This window comes from Thermobia domestica, chromosome 2 (assembly GCF_964235325.1).
Source record: "Thermobia domestica chromosome 2, izTheDome1.hap1.1, whole genome shotgun sequence".
NCBI classification, from domain to species: domain Eukaryota; kingdom Metazoa; phylum Arthropoda; class Insecta; order Zygentoma; family Lepismatidae; genus Thermobia; species Thermobia domestica.
The window spans coordinates 265,617,404-265,641,150 of NC_137455.1; the positions used below are offsets into that span (position 1 = coordinate 265,617,404).

Below are 23,747 nucleotides of genomic sequence, written 5' to 3' on the forward strand. Positions count from 1 at the left end.
CGCCATTAACCATCGTTGCCAACTAAGTAATTATATCCTGAAAAAATTCAAAATGCTGCATCCATAGACATTAACTTATGAGGTAGAGGACGATTCACAAACGTATAAATTCCATAACATTTATTTGCCCTCAAACCGCTCCAGCCTTTGCAAAAATTGTGGAACATAGCATAACATAAAACACAAAAATAAATTATAACTCCTATGCCTATTTTCTCAAGGTTGAACGTAGATTTAGCATTGCAATTTCGCAAACCGTTACGGAATGTGGCCCATAGACTGGCCTGTAAACATACACATGCGTAGTGATATAAAATGAGACGAAATAAAATATTTCTGGTTAATGTCCACGATTATAGTCTTTTGGCTAAGGGAGACGGATAATTAAGGCAAGTGAATGATGACGGAAAAATTGATGTAACGATATTTTGTGTGTAGGGGGGACGTGAATACCCCGAGAAGACCCACAGACACTATAGTTCACCACAAATTTATTTGATCGGAGATCGAATCTGGGATCCTACGCACCAGAGGTAAGCACTCTACCACTGAGCCACCGTGCGCCCCCGCGTAACGATACAACTAGCAATTTCGCATGAACGTCTTCATAGGTGGAAACAAGGGGTAAACGAATTCTCACTCCAGTGATACAAGTGGAACTTGTGCCGGAGTTAACGAAGGGGCAGAGACATTCTTGGAGGGCAGCTATATTTTTTGTATGCGAAAAGATAGTTTTAAGTTACTTGACCTACATTAATCAGTGTAGGAGGGGGCAGATGTAACGACGACAAATGTCCCACCTCCTTACCCTCTTCAAGTGTTGTCACTGAGAACCCCCGAGAGTCCCGCTTTTGAGTTCCATAGCCTCCATACTAACTTTGCAAGTTATCCTTCAGTCATACTTGGCCAATACTACGGGTAAACTTTACAATGCACGCTTCAGCTGTGCATCAATAAGCAAGACCAGTTTACAAGGGTATAGTAAAGTGTAGCATGCTAGGGATAAGTAGATTTGATTTGAATTGAATTTAGTGCCCTTTCAGGAGGGGGCTATAGGGAATGTGGATCTACAGCTTAATGTGGGATCCGAACCACATCAAACCAGGAATAGAAGCCAGATCTCCCGCACCAAGGGCGTGTACGCTATTCACATAACCAGAAGGGAACTCAGGGATAATAGAGAAGAGTAGAGTCTAACTATGGAAATTTCAACCTATTTTGTTAAAATAAATTGTAAAAGCTCACCCAATTCCTAGAATGTTACCTTCTTTAATTGTGAGCATACCTCACTTTTTTTCCCGAATATATATATATATATATATATATATATATATATATATATATATATATATATATATATATATTCAAAAAAATTTCAAGTCATAAAGCAAGGATCCTTGTCATAAAGTATGCAACACTGATATATCGTTTGTGAAAAAAATGTGAAGGGAACGTTATCGCTGCCTAATCATTCGAAAAACAAAAGATTTTACGACATCTGTGTGGTGTTAACGTAGTTTGCAGAACAAATTGCATTTATAGGAAAGGGCGAATTATTCCTACCGTAAAGAAACCAGTATTTTATGAATGGATATATTTTGGAGCCGAATGTAAATTGGGTAAAATGGCTGAATCAGAGGAATTGAAGGTGAAGTATTGAATTCGTTATTTGTCATTATTCTGTGTTAGTAGTGAAAAGAAGTTGGACGTGGAAATTCTACTCAGGAATTTGAAAGTTGAAATCAAGAAATATATTATGTATTTGCTTACTAATGGCCAAAGGCGTTGGTGGTATGTAATCAATCAGAAGATATGAAAATTACTATGGGAAGCTTATGAGAATGCCTATTAAGATACGGAGCATGTGGATTTGTTTTTATTATTATTTGTGTGTGTATGTTTGCGCGTATATTATATATATTTATATATATAAGTTGTGTGCTATTTTGGCTAAACAAGTTCCGTCGTATGTTAGGTAACAATTTAGCGACCCTATACCCGTGATTCGAAAAGCCCGCAAAACTGAAACGTTACATATTGAATACGTGGAAATTACTATTTATAAAGGCAGTGTATTTATACTAAAATTACTATTACTAAAATGCATTTACTGCTGCTTGAGCGAGAAGTGGCTGTTAATGTATTCTAAGCAAAATTCTTCATATTATTGTCCTAAAGATTGAAAGTAGTCTCTGTCGGAGCCTATAAAGCAATAACACTGGTCCTTAAAATGCCTCTCACAGGTTAAAATCTAAGGACACTACTAGAAGTAAATGATCAAATTCACCAGTTACTTACTTACTTTCTGGATTCTTTCACTGGTTACTTCTTCTCTCGACTCTCAATATGCTATTCCCATAGGTAAGTCACTAAGCGATGACCGTAAACTTTAATGTCAATTTGTGACTTGAAAAGTTCATATACTCTGACCTCATGCGCACATAATTATTTAACCTGCTTTTAATGTAAGCACCTTTGTACTTGAACTAAATTAAGCTAAAGTTCCGCATATGGGAGCCAAATAATAGTTGGAAAAGTCAAAATGGGTGAAGTGCCGTATCGCCGGACCAATTTTAGGAAATTCACCGAGTCAATTAGAGTATTTATTTAAGTTTCTGAGGAGGAATGACTGAAAGTAAGGTAAGTGAAGAAAAGTAGTTGTTTTTGATGTAAGCGGCACTGTATGTGGACGCATGAGGACTATTTCGCGGAGAGGTACATTTCTTATGATACGGTAGCGCGAAAGGCATGGCGTTGGGAAAGGAGGAAGAGCATTTCGAGGGCTATATAGCGGAGTATTTATTTAAGGAAAGGAAACTGGTTACTCGATTTTCTTCTTGAAATTGTAAATGTTTGCAAGCATTAGTTTTGAAGGTAAGCGACTTCTAACTGAACGGGAATGTATTTCTGCACAGTGTACAGAAGTTGTATTGTATGTTAACAGATGAAGCGTTGCAAGTATGAAACCACGACAAATGTTTGTGGAATTTTTGTGGTCGTCAGGACCCACATGATGTCACTACCCGCGCTTATGCGTATACCCACCGTCGTTGACGCGCCTGTTCCCTTCGAACACCCCCCTCGCACCGCTCGAGCGCTCCTGTTTTGCTCCTGCCCTAAATCAGTTAGGTAGCATTCGTGCTTTTTGGTGGCCATCTAGCCTATATTGGTTTGTTTTTGCACTGTAGTTTTTATACCCCTAACAAAGTAACGTCATGTAACGTAAGTTGCTATGATCCATCAACATATAACTGAATGCAGTACATTTTGGTGTTTTATTCAGTTTTGAAAGTGGTCTGGCAATACGGCGCTAATGCCGTCAAGATTTGGGCAAGTCTTTACTTTAGGCAAGGCAGTGGCAATAACCAATTCATCTGAACCGGCTCCCACAGTTACAGTTCCCAAGAGCGAAAGACAGAAAACTAGGGTACGTGCCCTGCTGGGCCACTCGCTGACGCTCGCTCGGCAATACTATTTATTGACAGGATATCACTGCCTTGGCCAAAGCAAACAGTTAACGAATTCCTTACGTTACATTTTTAGGGCAATATTTAGCAGCAGGGGTCCAGCTATTTTTTCGAAAAAAGTTAAAGAATTTCGCTTATTTCTATTAGTATTGGGGTAGGTTAGCTTTAGTTAGGTTATGTTAGTTCTAAGTAGGGTTGGCAAAAACCATGATTTTTATTTTTAAAAATAACTTTTTTTTTTAATAATTTGCTTTATGGATTTATATCACATATGGACAGAAATGAGTATGTTTCGCATTGGTGTTATTGTGCAACAACCGAGTTTATGCTGAACGGGATCACACAAACTTAAAGCGGATTCCGAACCGCGGATTGTGTATAGCCTGCTCCCCCCAGTGATTTTTAATGAATCATAGTGATTCTAACGATTCATATTAATCCATAATGAATCGGAATCGCATGTTATAAAGATTTAAGATGTAAATCTTGTGGTAAGGAAGCTTCAGTATAAGTAGTATTAGTAGCGGTAGTGGTAGTAGCTATAGTAGTAGTAGTAGTAGGAACGGGTTAGAAACCCCGTAGGATTGGTTGGTTTCTGTTCTCGATATACGTAGTAGTAGTGGTGACTCTTCCAGTTCCGGTGACAAAGAACTGAGGGGAGCGGGCTAAACACAAGCCCAGATCGCTTCTCGGTTTGCATCCGGGAGATATTGTTCTGCATTTGCACTCGAAACCGGGACTAATTGGCCGCAAATGCGATACGTCTGCCGACTCACTTACGAAGGTCTCCTGATAAGAATACCTTGTTATAGTTTTAACATATTTATTAATGTAATTGTCAAGAGTCATTTCAGAAGGGCAAAAAGATAAACAGTTGCACAAGTGAAACCATTACACAAAATTACATATGGATAATTTCAGAGTACTGCAGAGTTCAGATGAACTAATTTTATAAAAGTTAGTTCACTACAACTTTTAATAGTCCAAATTAAAGAAATACAGCGACTTAATTTTCATAACAGTAAGAAAAGTGAATAAAGATATGAATTATTTGAGTCCCCTTTGGCTCTGACCCATTTACATATAAATAGATTCCAAAAATACTTCTTATTTCAATAAATGCCTCTCGTGGGATTTGAATGACTTCCCCCAAGGAAGTACAGCATTTTGATGTATTTTTTCAATAGTGAACATTATTAAAACGAAACAATATTTAGAATTTGTCCTTGATTGCAATTGTATAATAATAACAAATTATAAAACAATCACAAAAGAAGCATTCATAAACTGGAAAAAAAAAAGTTGCTTTGAGTAATGAATGGGGAATTTAGGTCTGAATATAATACGAATAAAATACGGGAGTGAAACGTGATAACCCAGAAATGTGTGTTCAAGATTTTACGAACATTTTTCGTTGTTTGGTTTAAACAAGTTTTTGAAGAAAAAAACAGCTGGTTTCAATTAGCTAACCCTGGTACCTCGAATCTGAACCCGTATCTTCCATTTCTCCCGTAAATTTTGTATATTTTTACGTACTTCTGGACCCCTTCTGTTAAGTATTTAGCCTACCCGCTTTTATATAATTATGGTTAATAATATACACTTCGCAAAACTTGCCCATGTGTTGAATGAAACAAGCATTACTCTAGCAGACCGTTCTATCAAATTTTCACACATTTCTTCAGTTTAGACTCGAGATTGTATTTCTTTTAGCAGAGCGTGCACTAAATGATCTCCGTTACTACTTGCAGAATAACTTCACATGGGCTCAGTATAAATGTAGTGTGGACGTATGGCATAAAAACTACAGTGCATAAAACATGAACCAACTTGTGCTAGGTGACCATTAAAAAGCACGAATGCTATTAACCGAATCAGGGCGGGAGCACAGCAGGTAGGCCCGAGCTGTAACAAGGAGTGCGTCCGTAGGGAGCAGACGTGTCAACGATGGGAATGTACGCATAATCGAGGATAGTGAATGAGCCTTCTTACACATACAGTACTTTCATTGCCCCATAAGCGATGGAATGTCACTGCAATACACCAAATCACCATCCTTTGTAAAATTAGGAACTAGGCTCACCTCTCTTTTCCTATACATGGATATATTTACATCTTGGTTTAGTAGATTCCATTGTTGAAGTCGTGATGCAAGCAACAGGGCCTTAGACTTGGGAAGGTTTAAGTCTCTGATCAGATCATTCAGCTCTTCCTGACTTGTCATTAGTGTCAGGCACTGGAGCGTAATTGGGATCTGACTGTGTAGTCGAAGATTGTGCAACATCCTCACAGGCAGGATACTGTATTTTATGCTTCATGTTTTTTGAGAAACCTTTTATATTAGTCAGTCCCTTGAAAATCACTTCCCCACATGTGTAGCAGAATGAGTCTCTCGAATTGTTGCAAGTTCTCGGCATGTTCGTTTAAAACAAACGTAAATATTTCACGCAGAAATATTTTTCACCTACGGTATGCACAGACACAGCGTAACACCACCTTCTAACACGAAGATCAACTCGAAACTGAAATATTTGTTTCACGCGACAACGTGGTGTATGTCTTGGCGCCTTTTTTTCAAGAATCTGTCTGTCGTCTAAACAAAAGGGAGCTGACGAATGATCGCAAGTTGATTACGAAACCTTTCTCCGTCAATAACGCCTAGGTTTTAGTGTATGCAGTGTGGAACGACAATAAATCTTTGCAACTCGAGGGGAGGGGGTACGTTTCCGGGGGAAGATTGATTGCTTAATATTCTAGACAGGGTTTGTCCAAGTGGGCCCAGCCCGAAAAATCCCAGTATTTTTTTTCGGGTTGGACCCACCTGAAAAAGCCCTCTTTAAAACCCACCTGGGTTTTTGTGCTTTTTGTTAGTATATTGTTGGTACAGCTAAGGTCATCACATTGAAAGTGATTTTTAACAGATTTTGGACTTGGGCGAATTAGGTGCTTTCGCGTTAAGGTATACAACGCCTTTCAACAAAAGACCTTTATGGAGTTCTGAATGTACTGAATGAATAATAATAATAAACTTAGTTTGAAGTAGTTATATAACAAATTAGTGTATGGATTATGCTTATAGCCTGTTTGAAGTAAAATTTTATATTTTAGGAAATACTTTCCATGCTCGGTGACGCCGAGGGACGTTATCCCTCATACGTTTGACGGGTTTAAGAACATAGGTGCCGATACTACCAATAAATATGTAGTGTATTAGTATTATTTATTACCTTAAGTTTAAAAGCTTAATGTTCGGAGCTCCGAAGACTACGTAACGCTTACTATTTCAAGTGCTCAATTCAAAATTCCGTACTAGTTGAAGTTTCGATGTACAGTAAAGAAAGCTGCAGTTTCAAGGGGAAAAAAAGTCGTAAAAGAAGTACTAGGGAAATTTCGGCAATTGAACGTGCAAAGCATCGGAAGTGAATACTTCAACAATAAAACCATTTATTTTACGCTGGAAAATATTTAATTTCATTTAAGACATTTTGAAACACTTACTTTATAATTTATAAAAGTTGAATTATATCTTTTAATTTAATTTTCTGAAAAGAACCTCTTGCAACAAGTGCTCAGGAAATTCACGTAATTGAACGCACAAAGTATCGGAATTGAACTTCAAAAAAACATTTGACGAATGTCACTGAGGCTCCTGGGATGATTCGATCTACATTTGTTCGTTCGTCTTTTAAATCATTAAACGAATATTTCACCTCCATCAGCTCTGATCGCCCCCTCCAGGACTCTTCCTGTATCCGCCCTTATTGTACCACACATACTACAGGGTACCACTTTCGGTCTTTTAAGTTTAAATTTTCAGGGTACAAGCACGAGACACTCTAAATTTCCTGTATAGATTTTGGCGGCATACCAACGTAAAATTTCAAAATAGCTGTTATCCACGCTAAAAAGCGCATTTTTTGGTCTTTCGAGTTGAAATTTTGCGAGTAGAAGCACGAGACATTTTAAATTTGCTGTACAGATTTTCTTGGGGATCCAATGTAAAATTTCAAAATGGCGGCCATTTGTTTCAAAATAGCAGTGAATAGAAAATTGTTGCACGTTGTGACCATAAAACACATTTTAACACTTTTACCCTAAAGACATTAAAATATTTCGAAAAAAAAAAACACAAACCCGAAAACACCCATATTGGTCGGGCTTCTTTTTTAAAAAAACAGGTTTTTTCAAACCCTGTCTGTAGCTAGAACTATACATCAGTTAAGTGTGCTTTTAAATATTAATAGACCTACTTTTGTACCACGAAAAATAACCTTATTATCCGTGAATTATTTCGATTAGCTGTATGATCTTTGTTACTACCATTATTAACTTGTGTAACTTGATATTTAGTTAGTCATTGATTATGATGCTCTGTGAAATAAATCTGAGAACGTAGACTTATCTGAAAAACATAATAATTATGGGCAAGGCTTGAAATTTCTTGCTTGCAAGTACTAGCCAGACCATTTTGCAGTCACAGCATTTATACAAATAAACAAAAGTCATATTCCAACACAGTAAACATATCAATACATTTTTTATTTTGTTTATTGGTTTGTCTCTTACAAATTAGGAAAAGTCACACTTGCTATTTATTCTTGAAATACCAGTGATCGATAGACTGCTTTGGGTCAAATAATTCAAGGTGAGGTCCATTTAGGTTTGTGAGCATCTACGAATCCAAATTAGAATTTTCTAGTGATGAACGTAGTTACGTTTTGATTAAATTCATGTTGCTGAAGCCTGTCTCACAACAACTTGTAGATACTGACAGAATACAAATTATACTTAACAGTTTTGAAAGCAAAGGAAACCTGCCGTTGTGTCGCACTGTCTTTTGCAGAAGTTCAGGAAGACGAGAGTTTTTTGAAATGGCTTTGAATTTGTACTACTCGCTTAAACTGTCCTTAACCAGTTCACTGTCCTACATTTTTTGTTCGTTGTGTGGAATAAAACGCGTTTTTCGTTGTTCGGACTTCACTCACCAAATGTAATCAAGTACTCGCCTCTGGCGAGCAAGCGAGTGGATTTTTCAAGCCCTGATTATGAGTGTATTACTAGCGTTTTTCATAATTTCTCCGTTAACATAGATCAGTTTGCTTGTTATGTGTCCTCTTTTCAGACTTATCAGAAAAAGATAGCGTAGTTGTCCTTTGGAATAAAGTTTTGAATGTCCACACATTAAATTTCCATGTTATAAACGAAAACTTCCAGTAAAAAACTCACATTAGTTACAAATCAGACAACTAACTTCCCTAGAATTTAATGTATAGACATTTAAGAATTCTTATTAGTCTGCATGAAGCAAACTGATCTTGTGCCAGTGTAAAGATTATAGGCGCAGCAAGTGATACATCAATACTTATTATGTTTTTAAGAAAATTTGATGTTTTTGCTGTTATTTTACAGGGCAACAACATCAGAAATGACTAATTAAATATCAAGTTATACAAGAGGATGTGGTGGTGACCAAGATCACAGAGCTGAACGAAATATTTCACAAGTAATAAGGATATTCTCCGTGGTACAAAGATGGGTCTACTGATATCTATCTATGTACCCTATAGTACCCATCAATCAGTAAATATTCTTCCCTTAGTTTGAAGGACGAACGTTCAATTTTACCGATATGACCCCCTCAGGATCCGCAATTTTCAAATCCTTGTAACTTGGTTCGTATTTGTTAGAAATCTGTCATATAAAAATCAAAGTACTTTAGATGTGTATTGCCCCGTCTGTCTTGTTTGCATTATTACTGCTGTAGAGGCATTTGTATGTTTGCGATACTGTAGCCTCCTTAGTTTGCAACACTACATGACATGTATGGTATTGTATGTTTCTCTTTTACGTGTAGATTTGAAATTGCAATTACCTGATGTAGTGTTATTTGAAACAGATACAACTTTGTTGGGTTGGCAACGCAGTTAACACATGTACAATATTGCACATGTACACATGTAAAATTTCACACATGTATAAGTTTCACCACTTGCTCATTCCGGGGTCTGAACTTGCAACCATAAGTTCTGCTATAACTTTACATTTATACAGTATTCATTATAGTTATTAAAATAAATAATAAAATGCAAACTCAGACGATTTTGAGTCGTGGCCTTGAAGCTGATTGCATAATTAATTAGTAATTAACTATGACGGCTGGAAAAGTTTTATTTTGGGAAATAACTATTTGCAAACATGTTTTTCAATGTACAAGAAATTATCAAGATCTGAGACTAAGGATTTTCATCATTGGTTGATTCGACATAGAATGACTCTAATAAACTACAATTTTCAAACGAATAGTACTTAATGGTTCCAAGAAAGAATACATCTCAGCAGAAATATAAAATTAAGACATTTCTGGCTAGTTTTTCGAGCTCTTAAGATGCTTCCCGTTAAACTTCACCAAAAGTTGTTGCCACTCTGTTCCGTCCACATTTGGATATCGTTTAATATCACTAGGTTGCCATGATGCATTTTCAGAGTTTATCATAATAAGACAAGTTTTTGCAACATGTACGTTAGTACATGTATGTGTTACAGTTTTGCTTGGGTTTTCTTTCATGATTCCTACCAATAAATTATCAATTATAAATACTCTCTCAGTTGTATATATGACACATTTTTATTACATCCTTCGATTATCGAAATATTATTGAGTTGCCGTTACTTACCCCCGAACTCTCTTATCTCCATGTAAAACGAAAACTTATTATACTAATTATGCAGTCTTGCAAACTAAGGACGCTACAGTATCACAAACATTGAAAAACAACCAAATTTTGAAGGGTTCTGCAACATCAATAACGCAAGTGATGGGTAGGGTAATGCACATCCAAAGTACTTTAGTGTCGAATGCTACAGGTATCATATGACGTGTTTCGAACAGCACGAAGAAGGTTACAAAGGATTGGAGATTTGACTTTTTTCAAAGAATTTTATTTCGAAAAAGTGTTAGGTAAGTATCACATCCAATACCGCAGATGATTTTCAATAGACGCAAAGATCATAATGTAGTTTACAGCAATTTGACATCTCAGGCTATTTCAGAGATAAGAAAAAAATGTTAAATGTGAAAAAAAGATTAAATTTGATATTTTGCTTAAAATTGTATATTAGCAGGAACTAATTAAATCCTTTTTTAGTTTGCTTCTATAATAATACAGCAATCCTTCTTGGTATGTATCTTTTCAACAAGTTCTCGGAATTACATAATTTTAAACAGTGTTGCAAACTTTACCAGTATTTGCCCTATCTTCAGAATTGTTTGAGGTATTGCTGTAAACTGCATTATGATCTCATCTACAGAAACAATATATACAATTGAATGAGGTACTTATCTAACTTGTAAGTACTTTTTCAGAATAAATGCTTTTGAAAAAAAAGCCAAATTTTGAATCCTGTTTTTCTTCATATTCTTCGAAATCCGTGATATGATGATAACATTACACTAAAGTATTTTGAATGTGCAATTCGCCGTCTGTCTTGCTTGCGTTATTACTGCTATAGAGTAGACCGAAATTTGTGTTTTCGTAATACTGTAGCCTTAGTTTGCAACACTGAATAACAAATGTAGTATTGTAAGTTTTCGTTTAACATGCAGATTTGAAATATGTAGTACCTCACGTAGTGTCGTTTGAAAAAAGTATAGCTTTATATTCGGTTGGCAGTGCTGTTAACTGAGTGATATCACGGAGATCTTTGCTGCGATTAACGCCAATGAAGAATTAGAATCGCGGCAGAGATTCGTAAGCTAAGCTCTACCGAGCGAGTCAAAAGTCCCTTGTCATAGGCCAACTATTGAAGATATGAAAAAATGATAAAAGAGCATTTTGATTGCCAAGTGTGGATTGTCAATCTAAAATGGTGGAATTTTCGTAATCGGACCAACCGTTTAAGCTCGACCCTGGTATAGAACCCAAAAGTAAAGAAAAATTCAACGTTGCCATGTCAGTGGAGGACAAGATGGAATGAAATAATCTGAAGCGTGAAATACCCTGGGCCAAGGAGAATAGAAAGGGGAGCAAATTAAAGAACAAAGTAGCAGACCTATTTGTAGGGCCTACAACAGTGGCATCAGCACTACAAGGGGGAAGGGATAAGAGAGAGGAGGTATGCGAGGAAGACAAACAAATGAAAATAAGTCGTGTTATTTTCTGATGGATTTACTGTGAGAGGTAAGCGTGCGGAAGCCAATATTCCAACTGAAGTCGCCTGTTTCTATGGCCGGGTCCTACCCTTGATTTATTGATTGTGATATATGTGTGCAAGGAAAGGGCTAAGGGAGTGGTTCGGGCCGCAAACGCCGAGGTCACAGCGGTCCTGTTAGGTAAGACGAGGGGTGTAGAAGGCAGCAGCCCTGGGTAGTGTAGAGACGGGTAGCATCCCGGCATTCGCCTGGTGGGACTGAGGAAAACCATGGAAAACCGCAGTCGGGATGACTGGGTCGTGTCATTCCTTGTATCCATGTAATTGTCTATCACTGGTGTTTGCTTGTGTATATTTCTTTTTTCTATATGTTTATTATTATTATTATTATTAGTAGTAGTAGTAGTAGTAGTATGATTATGCAAATTATGATTCGGATCTAGCCATTGGTTTATGCGTTGCTACTATTGACTTTACGCACTAAGCTCTGTCAGAGCAGCATATCGGTGGTTTAGTCAAGAAGAAACAACGGGTCAGCAAATCCAATGAACTGGTGGTCTGTGATACACTTGAACAAAGTTGGCAATGTCGCAGCCTGTACGTACACAGATCATTTGTCTGAGTGAATTTGATTGTTATCATCAGAATGCAGTGGTGGAATTAGTACATAGCAATCGGAGCTACCTGTGCCACGCTGCTATTCGTGAGGTGTCTAATGCAACCGCTCTGGATGAATTGAGAGTAATTCTGTGTTATCGATTTCACCTACTGTGACACGTGTGTTTTGAGGACGTGAAGTGTATTCAATGCAAGAAAAAGCTGAAGTGGTGCTTCTTCATGTAGATGGAATGAGTCAACGGGAAGCAGCAGCAGAGTATCATAGGCGTCATCCAAATCAGATAGCACCGTCCCACCAACTCATTTCGATACTCATGGCACGCTTGAAAGCCACATTTAGAGTGACGGAAGACCACGAACTGCAACATCCTGCGACATGGCTATTGATGTGCTTGCAAAGGTGGCAGTTAGTCCTGAAAGACCAACACAGAAGATTGCACAAGAGGCGTCCATATCTCAGAAGTCGGTATCCAGAATTTTATCACGTAAACGGTATCATCCTTACAAGATACATTTGGTACAAGCGTTACATGGGAATGACACAGAAAGACGAGCAGAGTTCTGTGAGCGGTTTCATCGGACATGAACACACGTCCTATGCTAGAGGCTGGCATGTTCAGTGATGAGGCTACTTTCCACTTCAATGGCACAGTCAGCAGACATAACGCTGTGTATTGTTCTCGCGAGAACCTCCATATAGTTATTGAAGTGCACAATCAAGCCGATCCGCGAGTGAATGTGTGGTGTGGAATACACGGCAACGTCATATTAGGGCCCGGGCCCGATAGGTTAACATCAGACAAGTATCTACATCATCTGCACACCACATTACAGCCGTATCTGGATGAAATGCCTTTGGTATCGCAGCGTATATTTTATTTTCAGCACGATGGAGCACCGTCACATTACTGCCGTACATTGCAATAATGGCTCAACGACGTGCTTCCTGGCCGATGGATTGGTCGAAGGGGTACCGTGTAATGGCCGCCCAGATCACCTGACCTCACACCATTAGACTTTTACGTGTGGGGGTATCTTAAAGTCCGTTGTGTATCGGAATAGACCCAGAACCGTGGAACAGCTGGAACGTGTGTAGAGCTATAACACCCCAAACACGTTATAGTATGCGTTATAGTGTGCGACGCCGTATCCGTTTGTGCCACCAGCAGGAGGGATACCAATTTAAGCACCTATTGGCATAGTGCCCAGGACTGTTGCGTCTGGAAGCAAGTGCCGTGCATGCGTAAGGTATGTAAATTTCTACTCACTAACATGTACATTAAACTTGTCAGAAAACGACACGACTTATTTTCATTTGTCTTCCTCGTATACCTCCTCTCTCCTACCCCTCCTCCCTTGTGGTGCTGACGCCTGCAAATAGGTCTGCTCCCCTTTCTATACTCCTTGGCCCAGGGTTTTTCACGATTCAGATTATTTCATTCCATCTTCCTCCACTGACGTGACAACGTTGCATTTTTCTTTATTATTGGATGCTAAACCGAGCTTAAACGGTTGGTCCGATTACGAAAATTCTACCATTTTAGATTGACAACCCACACTTCGTAATCAAAATGCTCTCTTATTTTTTCATATCTTCAATAGTTACCGAGTTGGCCTATGGCAAGGGTCTTTTCACTTGCTCGGTATATTGTACAGGGTGTTTCAAAACAACACCAACAAGGTTTGGGAGGTGATTCCTGACACCAATAAGACGAAAAGTGTAGACCAACTTGGGTGCTCAAATACTTTCTCTCGGACTTATAGGGTGCCGAAAACATGAAAAATTTAACTTTAAACGTCCATAACTCCGTTCGAAGACAAAATGCAATCCTTGTACACGAATTGGCTTCTTGAGGGGAACCATCCACTAATCCCAACCCTACTTCTACAGTGAATAATCACTTCATGGAGAAGCGTATCCACTGAAAGTATCATCAGGGAATTCAAGAAGTGCTGTGTATCTAATAAACTGGATGGGTCGGAAGATGATGTGTTGTGGGACAATGCAAACGATGAGCAAAGTTATACACTTTCAAGTAGGAAGACAGCAAGATGTCAAGCGAAAAAGAGGACTACAGCAAGGAATCGACTGAAGGCGAGTGAAACATGAAAGGAAGTTCTAGTGAAGCAGAAAATGACAGTGATGTAATTGAATTACGCTAAAAAATAACTAATGCAGTAAACCATTGAATAATATCACCTGTAGCACGTATATATAGTTCAGTATATTGAGATTTAATAGAATTTTTGTAAACATTCTATACTTTTTTTTTTAGTATAGATTGTTAATTACACAAATAATGAAACTTCGACTTACTGGTATATATTTTTTTCTCTAAAAGAGGTCTTAAAAACAAAGGTCGACTTATATTCGGAACAATACGATATGTAATGTATTATTTCGAGTGGCTTTCATCGTCTATTGTGATACACATCCTTTCTGGAACTAATCAAGTCGTATAGTTTTCAGACGCGAGGTTTCACTCCATATTTTTGTTTTGTATAGTGTATGTCTTTTAATTATTTCGCTGTGTAGCACATTGTGCTCGTCACCTCATACAGAAAGCTTCTTGTTAGATTCAGTTTCACTACACGAGTGGCCGGGGGTTGATTTCGTGACTTAGTCTTGTTTTCGGCCTGCTTCATTCAGCCCGGTTCATTGAAAGATTATTATTCTGTATTATTTAAATTATGCGCCAACACTCTCACATTCCAGCTTCGCGACAGTTTTTTGTATATGAGTCCTTTTGTTGTGTACTACTTGTCCCTAATAGATTTTCAGTTCTCAGCCGAAAGTTCTCGAAATTTCCTTTTTTCGCGCAATGTCCGAACAAATTGAATGGCAACTGCTTTTCACATCCATTTACTGACGCCTTTCTGCACAAGCATTCCATTGTTATGGTACAGTGAAATTGTATTTATATTAAACGATACAGTCCTTAATCCACCGACTTCAAAATCTATGGCTAAATTTAGAGCAGTGAGTCGGGCGTAACTTTCTTTCATCATTGCAGATGCAACTGAATGCTGCACTGCATAAAAAGTCGGAGCAGGATGTTTGAGCGCAAAGCAGTCTACGATGGTCTGCTTAGGCGTGGTTGTTCGTTCTTGACTGGTCATTGAGAACTGTCATACTAACATAAAGATTCCATGTCCTTATTGGAAATAATGCTGTTCATCTTATGCCGCCCAATCATATCATTCCTTTACGTTAGATATATTATAAAGGACAGAAATTTGTTTTGGGGTGTCACAGGCTGCCTACAGTAAAATTCATTTGGCTATTCTTCCTATTTCAATTTATAGCTAGTGCCTATAAGTGACTTTTTTTGTGTGTGAAACCTGAAATAACTTTCTATTAATACAATAGAGTATCAACTATCCGGCCTAATGGGCAGATCAAATAACAAAAAAAGCATTCAATAAATACTTACATAGTACTTCCTGAACGATCCATAGCATTAAAAACACAATTTTTATTCGAAAACTAGCCCTTATTCGTTTCTTCTGACCTTTTGGTATAGGGCAGTACTTAATAAACACTTACGTTTTGTACCACGCATTTTAATAATTTATTATAGAAAATGAAAAAAAAAGTACAGTATTGTACACTTTTAAGATAAATTTATTAATGTCTGACAATGAATATATAATCACATCTTTAAAATAACTAAACATTAACGAAAAACATGCGTCTTTTTACACAAATTACATGTCTTTATTACAAATGTCTTATTTTATTAAAAGGAAACATTCTTTTAAAACAGCCGGACCGGATAGTCAATACCGGAGACCTTATAGTCAATAGTTTGATGCAGTTCCTTCCCATTTCTTTTCAACTGGTAGAGACAAGTTGTACATGATGTGCAGAAACTTTGCTGTGTTCAAGATGTTATTTTTAGTTTTTGCAAAATTATTTGTGGAAGGTTTTCGAAATTTCCAGTGCCTATTTTCATATTTTAGTGTCTAAACATCCGGGCTGTAGTTATGAAATACATTATAACATACGCAGGTAGGTAAACTCATTTGAATAAACGGTTTTGCGCCCAACTATCATGGATCCTAAAAATGATCCGTAGTTCCTCCGGGCACAATTCATGAGTTCTTGCCTCGATTCTGCGACGAAGGCAAGCTTTACTGCAAACTGAAGGTAGTATAACGTTGTACTATTAATCAAGTAAATAGCATTTGATTAAGGTGTTTGAAAGCGTAATTGTAAAGAGTTCTAAGAAATTTGAGATTACAGATGTCACGCTCCGGGTGATTTGACTGAAATGACTTGCAGTGAGTATCAGATCACGATTATCACTATTATTTCCATTTTAAAATGACAGCCGTTAGTTGTTTAACCGTCCGTTTTAGGTATTATGGAATGATGGTTTACCACCACATATTGTTTATTAGATAATATATATTCAGTCACTTACGGCGTCGTTCAGTGGGAATGTACGTTCCTAATAAATACCTTGAAAATTTAACGTTTGTATCATTGTAGCTCATAAACAATTATGATAGTGCATTTGTTTTCCTTGAAAAGAAAATATAGTGACATAACGCTTCTTCTTATCAGAGAAAAGTCATTTTATTTCGAGAGCTACTTCACTTATCCAGTTCAGGTGTTCAGTCGTTTTGGAACATGTTTATTGTTATGGATATGTTTCAACCGCTCTTGTTCCATTAGCATTATATTTGCCTTTTGTTTTCCAATTACGAAACTGAAGAATTTTTAGAGGATTTTAGAATTATATACTAACGTTTTTTTAAGGTAATTTACTCAAGATATCATATTATACAAACGGTTATATATATATATATATATATATATATATATATTTAGGTGCAATTGATGAAAGATGCATTTACATTGCCAGTGTTAAGTAATTGCACAGCAAAATATTATAGATCTGCCTTGACTCCTGGAATAGAAAAAGACGTACTACGTATATAATACAGGGACTTGAGGACTGTCATTTTTAAACTCTTTATTTGTTGCAAGTAAACTGTTAAATTGATAATATTCTGTTACCCATGTAAATTTGTCATAAAATGCACATAGTATACGTTTTAAATCTCTGTTAGATTTTTATCGGAATAGCCTATTTACCATCTTCCAGTAAGTAAGATTTGTGATAGTAATAATATGTCTGAAGTTTATTTTGTCCTAACATCATTACTTGTTTTTAGCGCCAATTCATTCGTTACCCTTTTTCCAGAATATGGTGATGAGCTTTAGGGTGTCAGAGCTCCAGATGCTCTTGGGCTTTGCGGGAAGAAACAAGACAGGAAGAAAAAATGAATTGCAAGCAAGAGCTCTGGAGCTGCTGAGACTCCGGTCAACACCAATACAAATGAAGATTAGAGAGTTATACAAATCGATTCAGTAAGTAACACTTCGAAAGCAATTCCATAGCTCTTGTAGATTCTCCCCTTTTTTGTTTCGTAGAGCACATATCAATATTGCAGTCAGCCTTGTTTCTCTGTTTAGACTTTTCTGAAAACAAACACGGGGTTTAGAGCAAAAGACTAGGCCCATATAACTACTTTCGATTTGACCATAAGAAATGACAGTCTATATTCTGCTGTATGATGGTCGAAGTTAAACGCAAAAATATAGCGTATTTAACTTCTGCTTGTTAAACCAGGAGTTGAGGTCAGATTTTTTCAGGTTCGATTGTTTTTAACTTTGGTGTTGTGGTCTTTTGCTCTATTAAACCCATTTTGTAGGGAAGAAAGTAACTTTTAATTTGTGTGTAGTGTTAATGTTTGCTTCTTTCTGTTTACTAACATGTTGTTATTGTAGCTTTCGTAACTAACCACTTGTAGATTGCTTGTGGCCAACCTAAGTAGTTTCTTTTGTAGTATTTAACCGAATGATAATAAGTGTTTTTAAATATGACTCTTGTTCTGTCAGGTAAGTTCTTTATCAAGTATGACAAGTTTGTTTATTTTTAGCCTTTGTTAGGTAAGATATTAACTCTGGTGAAATAAGTGCATCTTAGTGTTAATGCCTTTTAATTTAGATATACAGTTTTTAATTCTTTTTCGATCAATACAAGAATTGTTAAGGAGTGAAATGGTGAATTCTCCGTAGTTAAGTTATTTGTGTTTTGGTGTTATGAATCTGTAAATTAAATTAAAGATATTGTATATCGTTTCTATGTAGTGTTCGAAAACGTTCAGAACGTCTGAACAAATGATACAGCCATATTTTAAAGTGTTGTAACTAGTAACGCATACGATGCGTGCACTGGACACACAATACTTAACAATCACAGGTGCCAAGTAAACAGATTATCGTGTGTATAAAATTTATGGGTGTGTAAATGATATCTATTATCTAACTAGAAGAAGACTCACACGCTGAGACCTGACAATTAGGTGTATGCACGGCACTAGAACTTGCTGTATATCCATCTAAGATTGTACCTTTACCTTTAAGTGCAGACTGGAAACTTCCTTATGACCACGCGTAGCGTAGACGCTGACGCTTTTTCCTTTGGTGCGAGCAGTTCGGGATTCGATTCCCGGTGGGGACACTCGGTCGAAAAAGAGTAAAAGCTTTTTCAGGATAGCCATCCTTAGTGAAATTTTCGTGGGTTTTCCTCATTCACATCAATCAAATGCTGGGATGATACCTAACATACAAGTCCCCGGACGCTTCATTCCTTCCCTTTCCTTGGATAGTGTGCTCGCCGAGGGACGTCATCCCTCATACGTGACGGGCTAACGTGGTCGTAGATGGCAAGCCCAGAAATCAAAATCCTAATCCTAATCCTGGAAACTTCCTTTTCACCGTGGACTTTATAGTTTCATTAATGATAGGGAGACTGATGACCAGTGTTCTTGTCCAGCACAGTTGACCTTTTGTCTAAACGCCTCGAACTTGGTTCAGTAATCTTGAGGGACAGAATACGTGGGCGGATTAATAAGTAACGCACAACAGAAGAAAGTGTTAAAGATAACACATCAAAAATATGCAAAGTAAACGACTCATACTAAAGCACTTTTCAACATATGCGAAAAGTCTCTCAATATATTTGTCCAATTGTTGCACAAGTTTCAAAATGCCCTGTCCATAGTAGTTCGTCTTGTGGGAATATTGCCTTCTGTACACAACCGATTTGACTTTGTCATTGGAATTGAAACTTTTGCCGGTCAACAATTTCTTCACCGGATCAAAACGATGGTAATCTGAAGGTGCCATATCAGGATTGTGTGGTGTGTAGTTAGCATTTTCCATCAAAGCTTCAGGAGAGAAACATGGGGTATTCATTGTCATGAAGATATTTGGCATTTCAAGCATTAATGTTAGGGACGTTTATCACTAAGCACACGAGTCAAATGTGCCAATGTTGTTTCATTCGATGAAACATTCACAATGGTCCCATATTAGAAAATCCACCAGTAGAACATCTTGCTTATCATTGTTATCGCTAGCAGTTCTTTCGCAAATTGAGTGACCTTGAATCTCTTCTTTGCTTGGAAATTAGTGTTCTCACTCCATTGATGGCCTATTTGTTTGAGGTGTGTAATATTTGACTCGTGACCCATAATGATACCTTCGAAAAAAATATCTTTTTCGCCGTACGTGATCCAGGCATGTCATCATTCGCTAACTCTTATGAACATCTGTGAGGTTCTTTGGCACCCACTAAGCACTCGCTTTACGAAATTTCAGTTTGTTGTGCACCATATCATATATTGTATTTTACGAAATATTGAACATGTTCGAAGATGGATTCACCAGTCATTACAAATTTCCCTTCAATAATCGTGACAGTTTGTTCGCTTCATATGGTCACTGGACACCAAACGTGTGATAAATCCGCAAGATCCACAGGTTGTCTTCAAAGAATGTGCCTCACGTGAAGATGAAGCTATACTATATGCAGTCTTCCTCATACACACACATACCTATTTCACAGGGGTTTTGTCCTTTTGTCCACGCGAACTAGGCCCCTGTGCTTTTCTCAACTAGACGACTGTAATACATGCGCGGTCTTTACTTGGTAGTTCAAGCTTCTGCCGCTAGAGGTACGACTCACGACTAAAATGAAAATTTTAGAATACATGATGTCTTCTGATATTTGAAATACGATAAATTTGTATCGATACTGGAAATACTGCAAAATTATTATGGGCAAATGTAAAATTTCCCTTTGAGATCCTTCAAAATTGCAACTTCTCGAACCCTAGGGCACGTGTTACTTCCCTATTTGGGAGATTGCTTAAAGCTTCCACTTCCCCGGTAGAGTCATCTAGCCGAAGCGGAACTACTTCAGTACGTCTGAAGTATATGAGCTCTACCGGCGTGCGGGACCAAGTCACTGACCCTCCTCAGTTATCCCTGGGCCTCCCGTACTTTGTGGGAGCTGCCAAGTCATACCAGCCCCAGGCACGATAATTTCCGCCCACATCCACAAAGGCAAGCTTGCTGTACTCACGTATAGTCAACAGTTAGCTTGTTCCTCAATCATCAATGTCCGGCTACTCTGTAAGAAGGGCATCCAACGACTCAAAATATACACTTACGTTCTCTTCTGTTTATTATCTCATGGATTGTTACCGATAGAGATCCACAGTTAAAGTGACGGTCGATTACCCCGTCCATTCAGCTTCCCAGAGCCTGTCGTCACACATTTTTCACTCATACCTCGCTTTACACACATCTTCGTCCTGACCTGGGCTGCTTGCACTAGAGCCATGTTTTAGTTCAGCGAAACTTCTGGTTGGTTGGATGCCACGGTTCATTCTGCATGTTCCTCTGGTGCTCTTATTTTCCCACAAGGATTAGCGATTACACTTGAGTTTTTTTTTCTATCCCCGCCTTCATTTAGTCATCCTGGGCTGGAGACGGGGCAACTATTTCATATTATTTATCACCGTCTCTTGGAGGACCCAGTGCACAATTTTCATCTCTCGGGGGACTTGTGCATATCTATTGCAACCTGATATATTTCTTACAGAAGTAGATTTGTCATTCAAGACGCTTCCGTATATGAACATGCTCTTTCCGTTCCGTAGATGGACTGACAGTTACTCGGCCTTATCTTGGTCAGAATTACATTGTCTCGAGTCAGGTTTTAATTACCGATATCTTGTGTTAACACTCTGAACTTTATTTTTCCTCCGTTTCTTCTATTTAAGTGTTATTCCTCCTTTTGTTACAGTATCGTTCGTTATAGAACAAGGATACTGCATTTGAGTGTTTAGTTCCCTACACTGCTCATCAGTACGTAGAACGCCCTGAATGTGTATGTACACTCATGTCCAAAATTATTGTCGCATGTCTATAAATATGTTGTTGTAGGAATATAATTTGATAACGAATTCGCCCGGTATTTCTTACAATGTTAGTATGTATGTATAATCAGCAAAGACATGTATGTGGCAAATTTCATGTCAAAAGAGCAGTAAATAAGAACAACGAAACTAAACTAAAATTTTCTTGTCCATTTAGCAACATTTCGTTTTACTCATTTTAATTTTCGTATTTATAATTCTTTTCTTACGAAATTCACCACAAATATACATTTCCCGATTATACACATAGTATCAGTATTAAAAGTACCCTGCAAAATCATTATAAAATTATATTCTTACGAGAAGACAGTTATAGATATGCGACAATCATTTTGGACATGAGTGTACCTTAAGGATTGTCTTAAATCTGGGATGCCGGGTTAATTGACAATCTCAGATTACGTGCTCGTGTTCCGTCTCCCCCTTCCCCCCATTCACATGTTGGGGATCTTATAAGCTTTAGTTCTGCAAGTTGCGAGTTAAGGGATCCATATCCCGATCTGAAGTGATCTAGGCCTCTGCTTGGTTTTCAGATGCTTCAGAAGAAGTTTTTCGTTGATATCAGGTAGCAGTTGTTTGGTTTTTCTATACCGGTCAGTCCCACTCATTTTTCACATCGCCCGAATTCTATTCTGCAATTTTGACTTGGAATGACAAAGTTGGTCTGTCAAAAGTTCACCTTTTTCTTGCTCCAGCTTCTTTATCCAACAAGTTGAAGGTCGCTGAAGGATAGTTAAATGTAATTATATTATACCTAGGATTACACATATTGCATTCCTTTACACTCTATTTATCTTTGTTGCATCCAGACCAACCTTGACCCTGTGTCTCCGCACACTTGAACCATATGTTACTACAGACTCTAAAGCTCATATGGTACCTTCTTCTCAGTTCATGTTTGAGTTGGAGCTTTCCCCTTTCCAGATACATTATTTTTTGCGGACATCACTTTGCGGATACAATATTTGTTTGTGCTCTAGGTGCTGTTCGAAGTTTCGTTTCTCATCTAGGATGATACCCAGATATTTGGTGCGTTTTACTCTTTTAATGTTTCGATCTGCTAGCTTAAATATGGAGTCTCTAGATTGGTTTTCCTTAAGCAGCATACACACGATCTTAGATATTGAGACTGCTAATTTGTTCCTTAAGCACCAGCAGGGTGTCTACTGATACTGGAAATACTTGAAATACTGGAATTTAATTTTGATCCACATACTAGGAAAAATTATGAAATATAACAAAAATTATCATTCTTTATAATCTACCCTGTATTCTTGAACTTCGAAAGTTCAGGATAATAATAACAATCATGCATTATAACTAGAATAGAATAATATACAGTTATTTTTACAAGTTATAATATAACTTAATAGTACATTTAGATAATGCAAATAATGCTCTTGGTTTACTGTATCAGGATTACGAGCAGAATTGAGGTTGTCGGTCAAAGGAAAGTAATGAAATTGAGCTTCAGATCATGAAAAAAGTTATTTCATATGTAATACAGTACAGTTACTGAAATAATAAATTGTGGTTTTCCCAAATGACCCAGCGTTAAAAGATGACGCCATCTCTCTTGGGGTTGCGGATAGTCACTAACTTCCCTCTTTCTACTAATATTGTGTTCAGTTTCCGCTTTTTTTTCTTTCTTTTTCTTTCTATAACTCACGTATAATAACAATGAACGCATTATATTATATGCAATGCTTCAAGTACAGTATACAGGCTGCAAAATAGTCAGTAAAATCAGTAAAAGTATGCCCAATGATGGGAAACTGAGGACCAGTTTTAATGCTTGATATGGATGTGGCACATTGCTTGTGTAAAGATTTCAGCGCTTTCGTGAGCAGCTACATATACCTAATCATTTGTATTTCAAAGAAATCAAGGCTTACTAAATTTATTAAAAATAAAATATTAATTTGATGGTAAAACAGATACAAACCTGAAATCATCAAGAGTGTGATTATTCAAAAAAAAAAAAAAAAACAATCTATTAGGTACTGGAATTTTGCTGATATTTATACTGAATATACTGGAATTTTGAAATTGAAACTCAGAAGACACCCTGACCAGACATTTATGTTGGCCGTTGGCCTTACTTGTACTCTCGAGCTCAATTTTTGTGTCGCCTCCAAACAGCACAAACAGGTCGTCGGCACATATTCTACCACGTCTTCCACTTCAAGCGTCTCTGCCATGATTGTCAAT

General features: G+C 37.4%; 1 protein-coding gene across 5 annotated transcripts in view; it reads left to right on the plus strand.

Annotated features, from left to right (window-relative positions):
* Positions 1-1,408: 1,408 nt before the first annotated feature.
* The window catches only part of Su(var)2-10 (E3 SUMO-protein ligase Su(var)2-10), a 107,762-nt gene continuing 85,423 nt past the window's right edge, over positions 1,409-23,747 (plus strand). For 2 of the 5 annotated variants that reach the window (XM_081748654.1, XM_081748653.1), the window contains exon 1: positions 1,410-1,648. Coding sequence is in view for 3 of the 5 variants with exons in the window: in XM_081748650.1 (XP_081604776.1) it covers positions 1,625-1,648; positions 17,447-17,613 (191 nt within the window). In the remaining 2 variants the exon portion in view is untranslated. The other 3 variants (XM_081748650.1, XM_081748652.1, XM_081748651.1) reach the window with 3 other exon arrangements.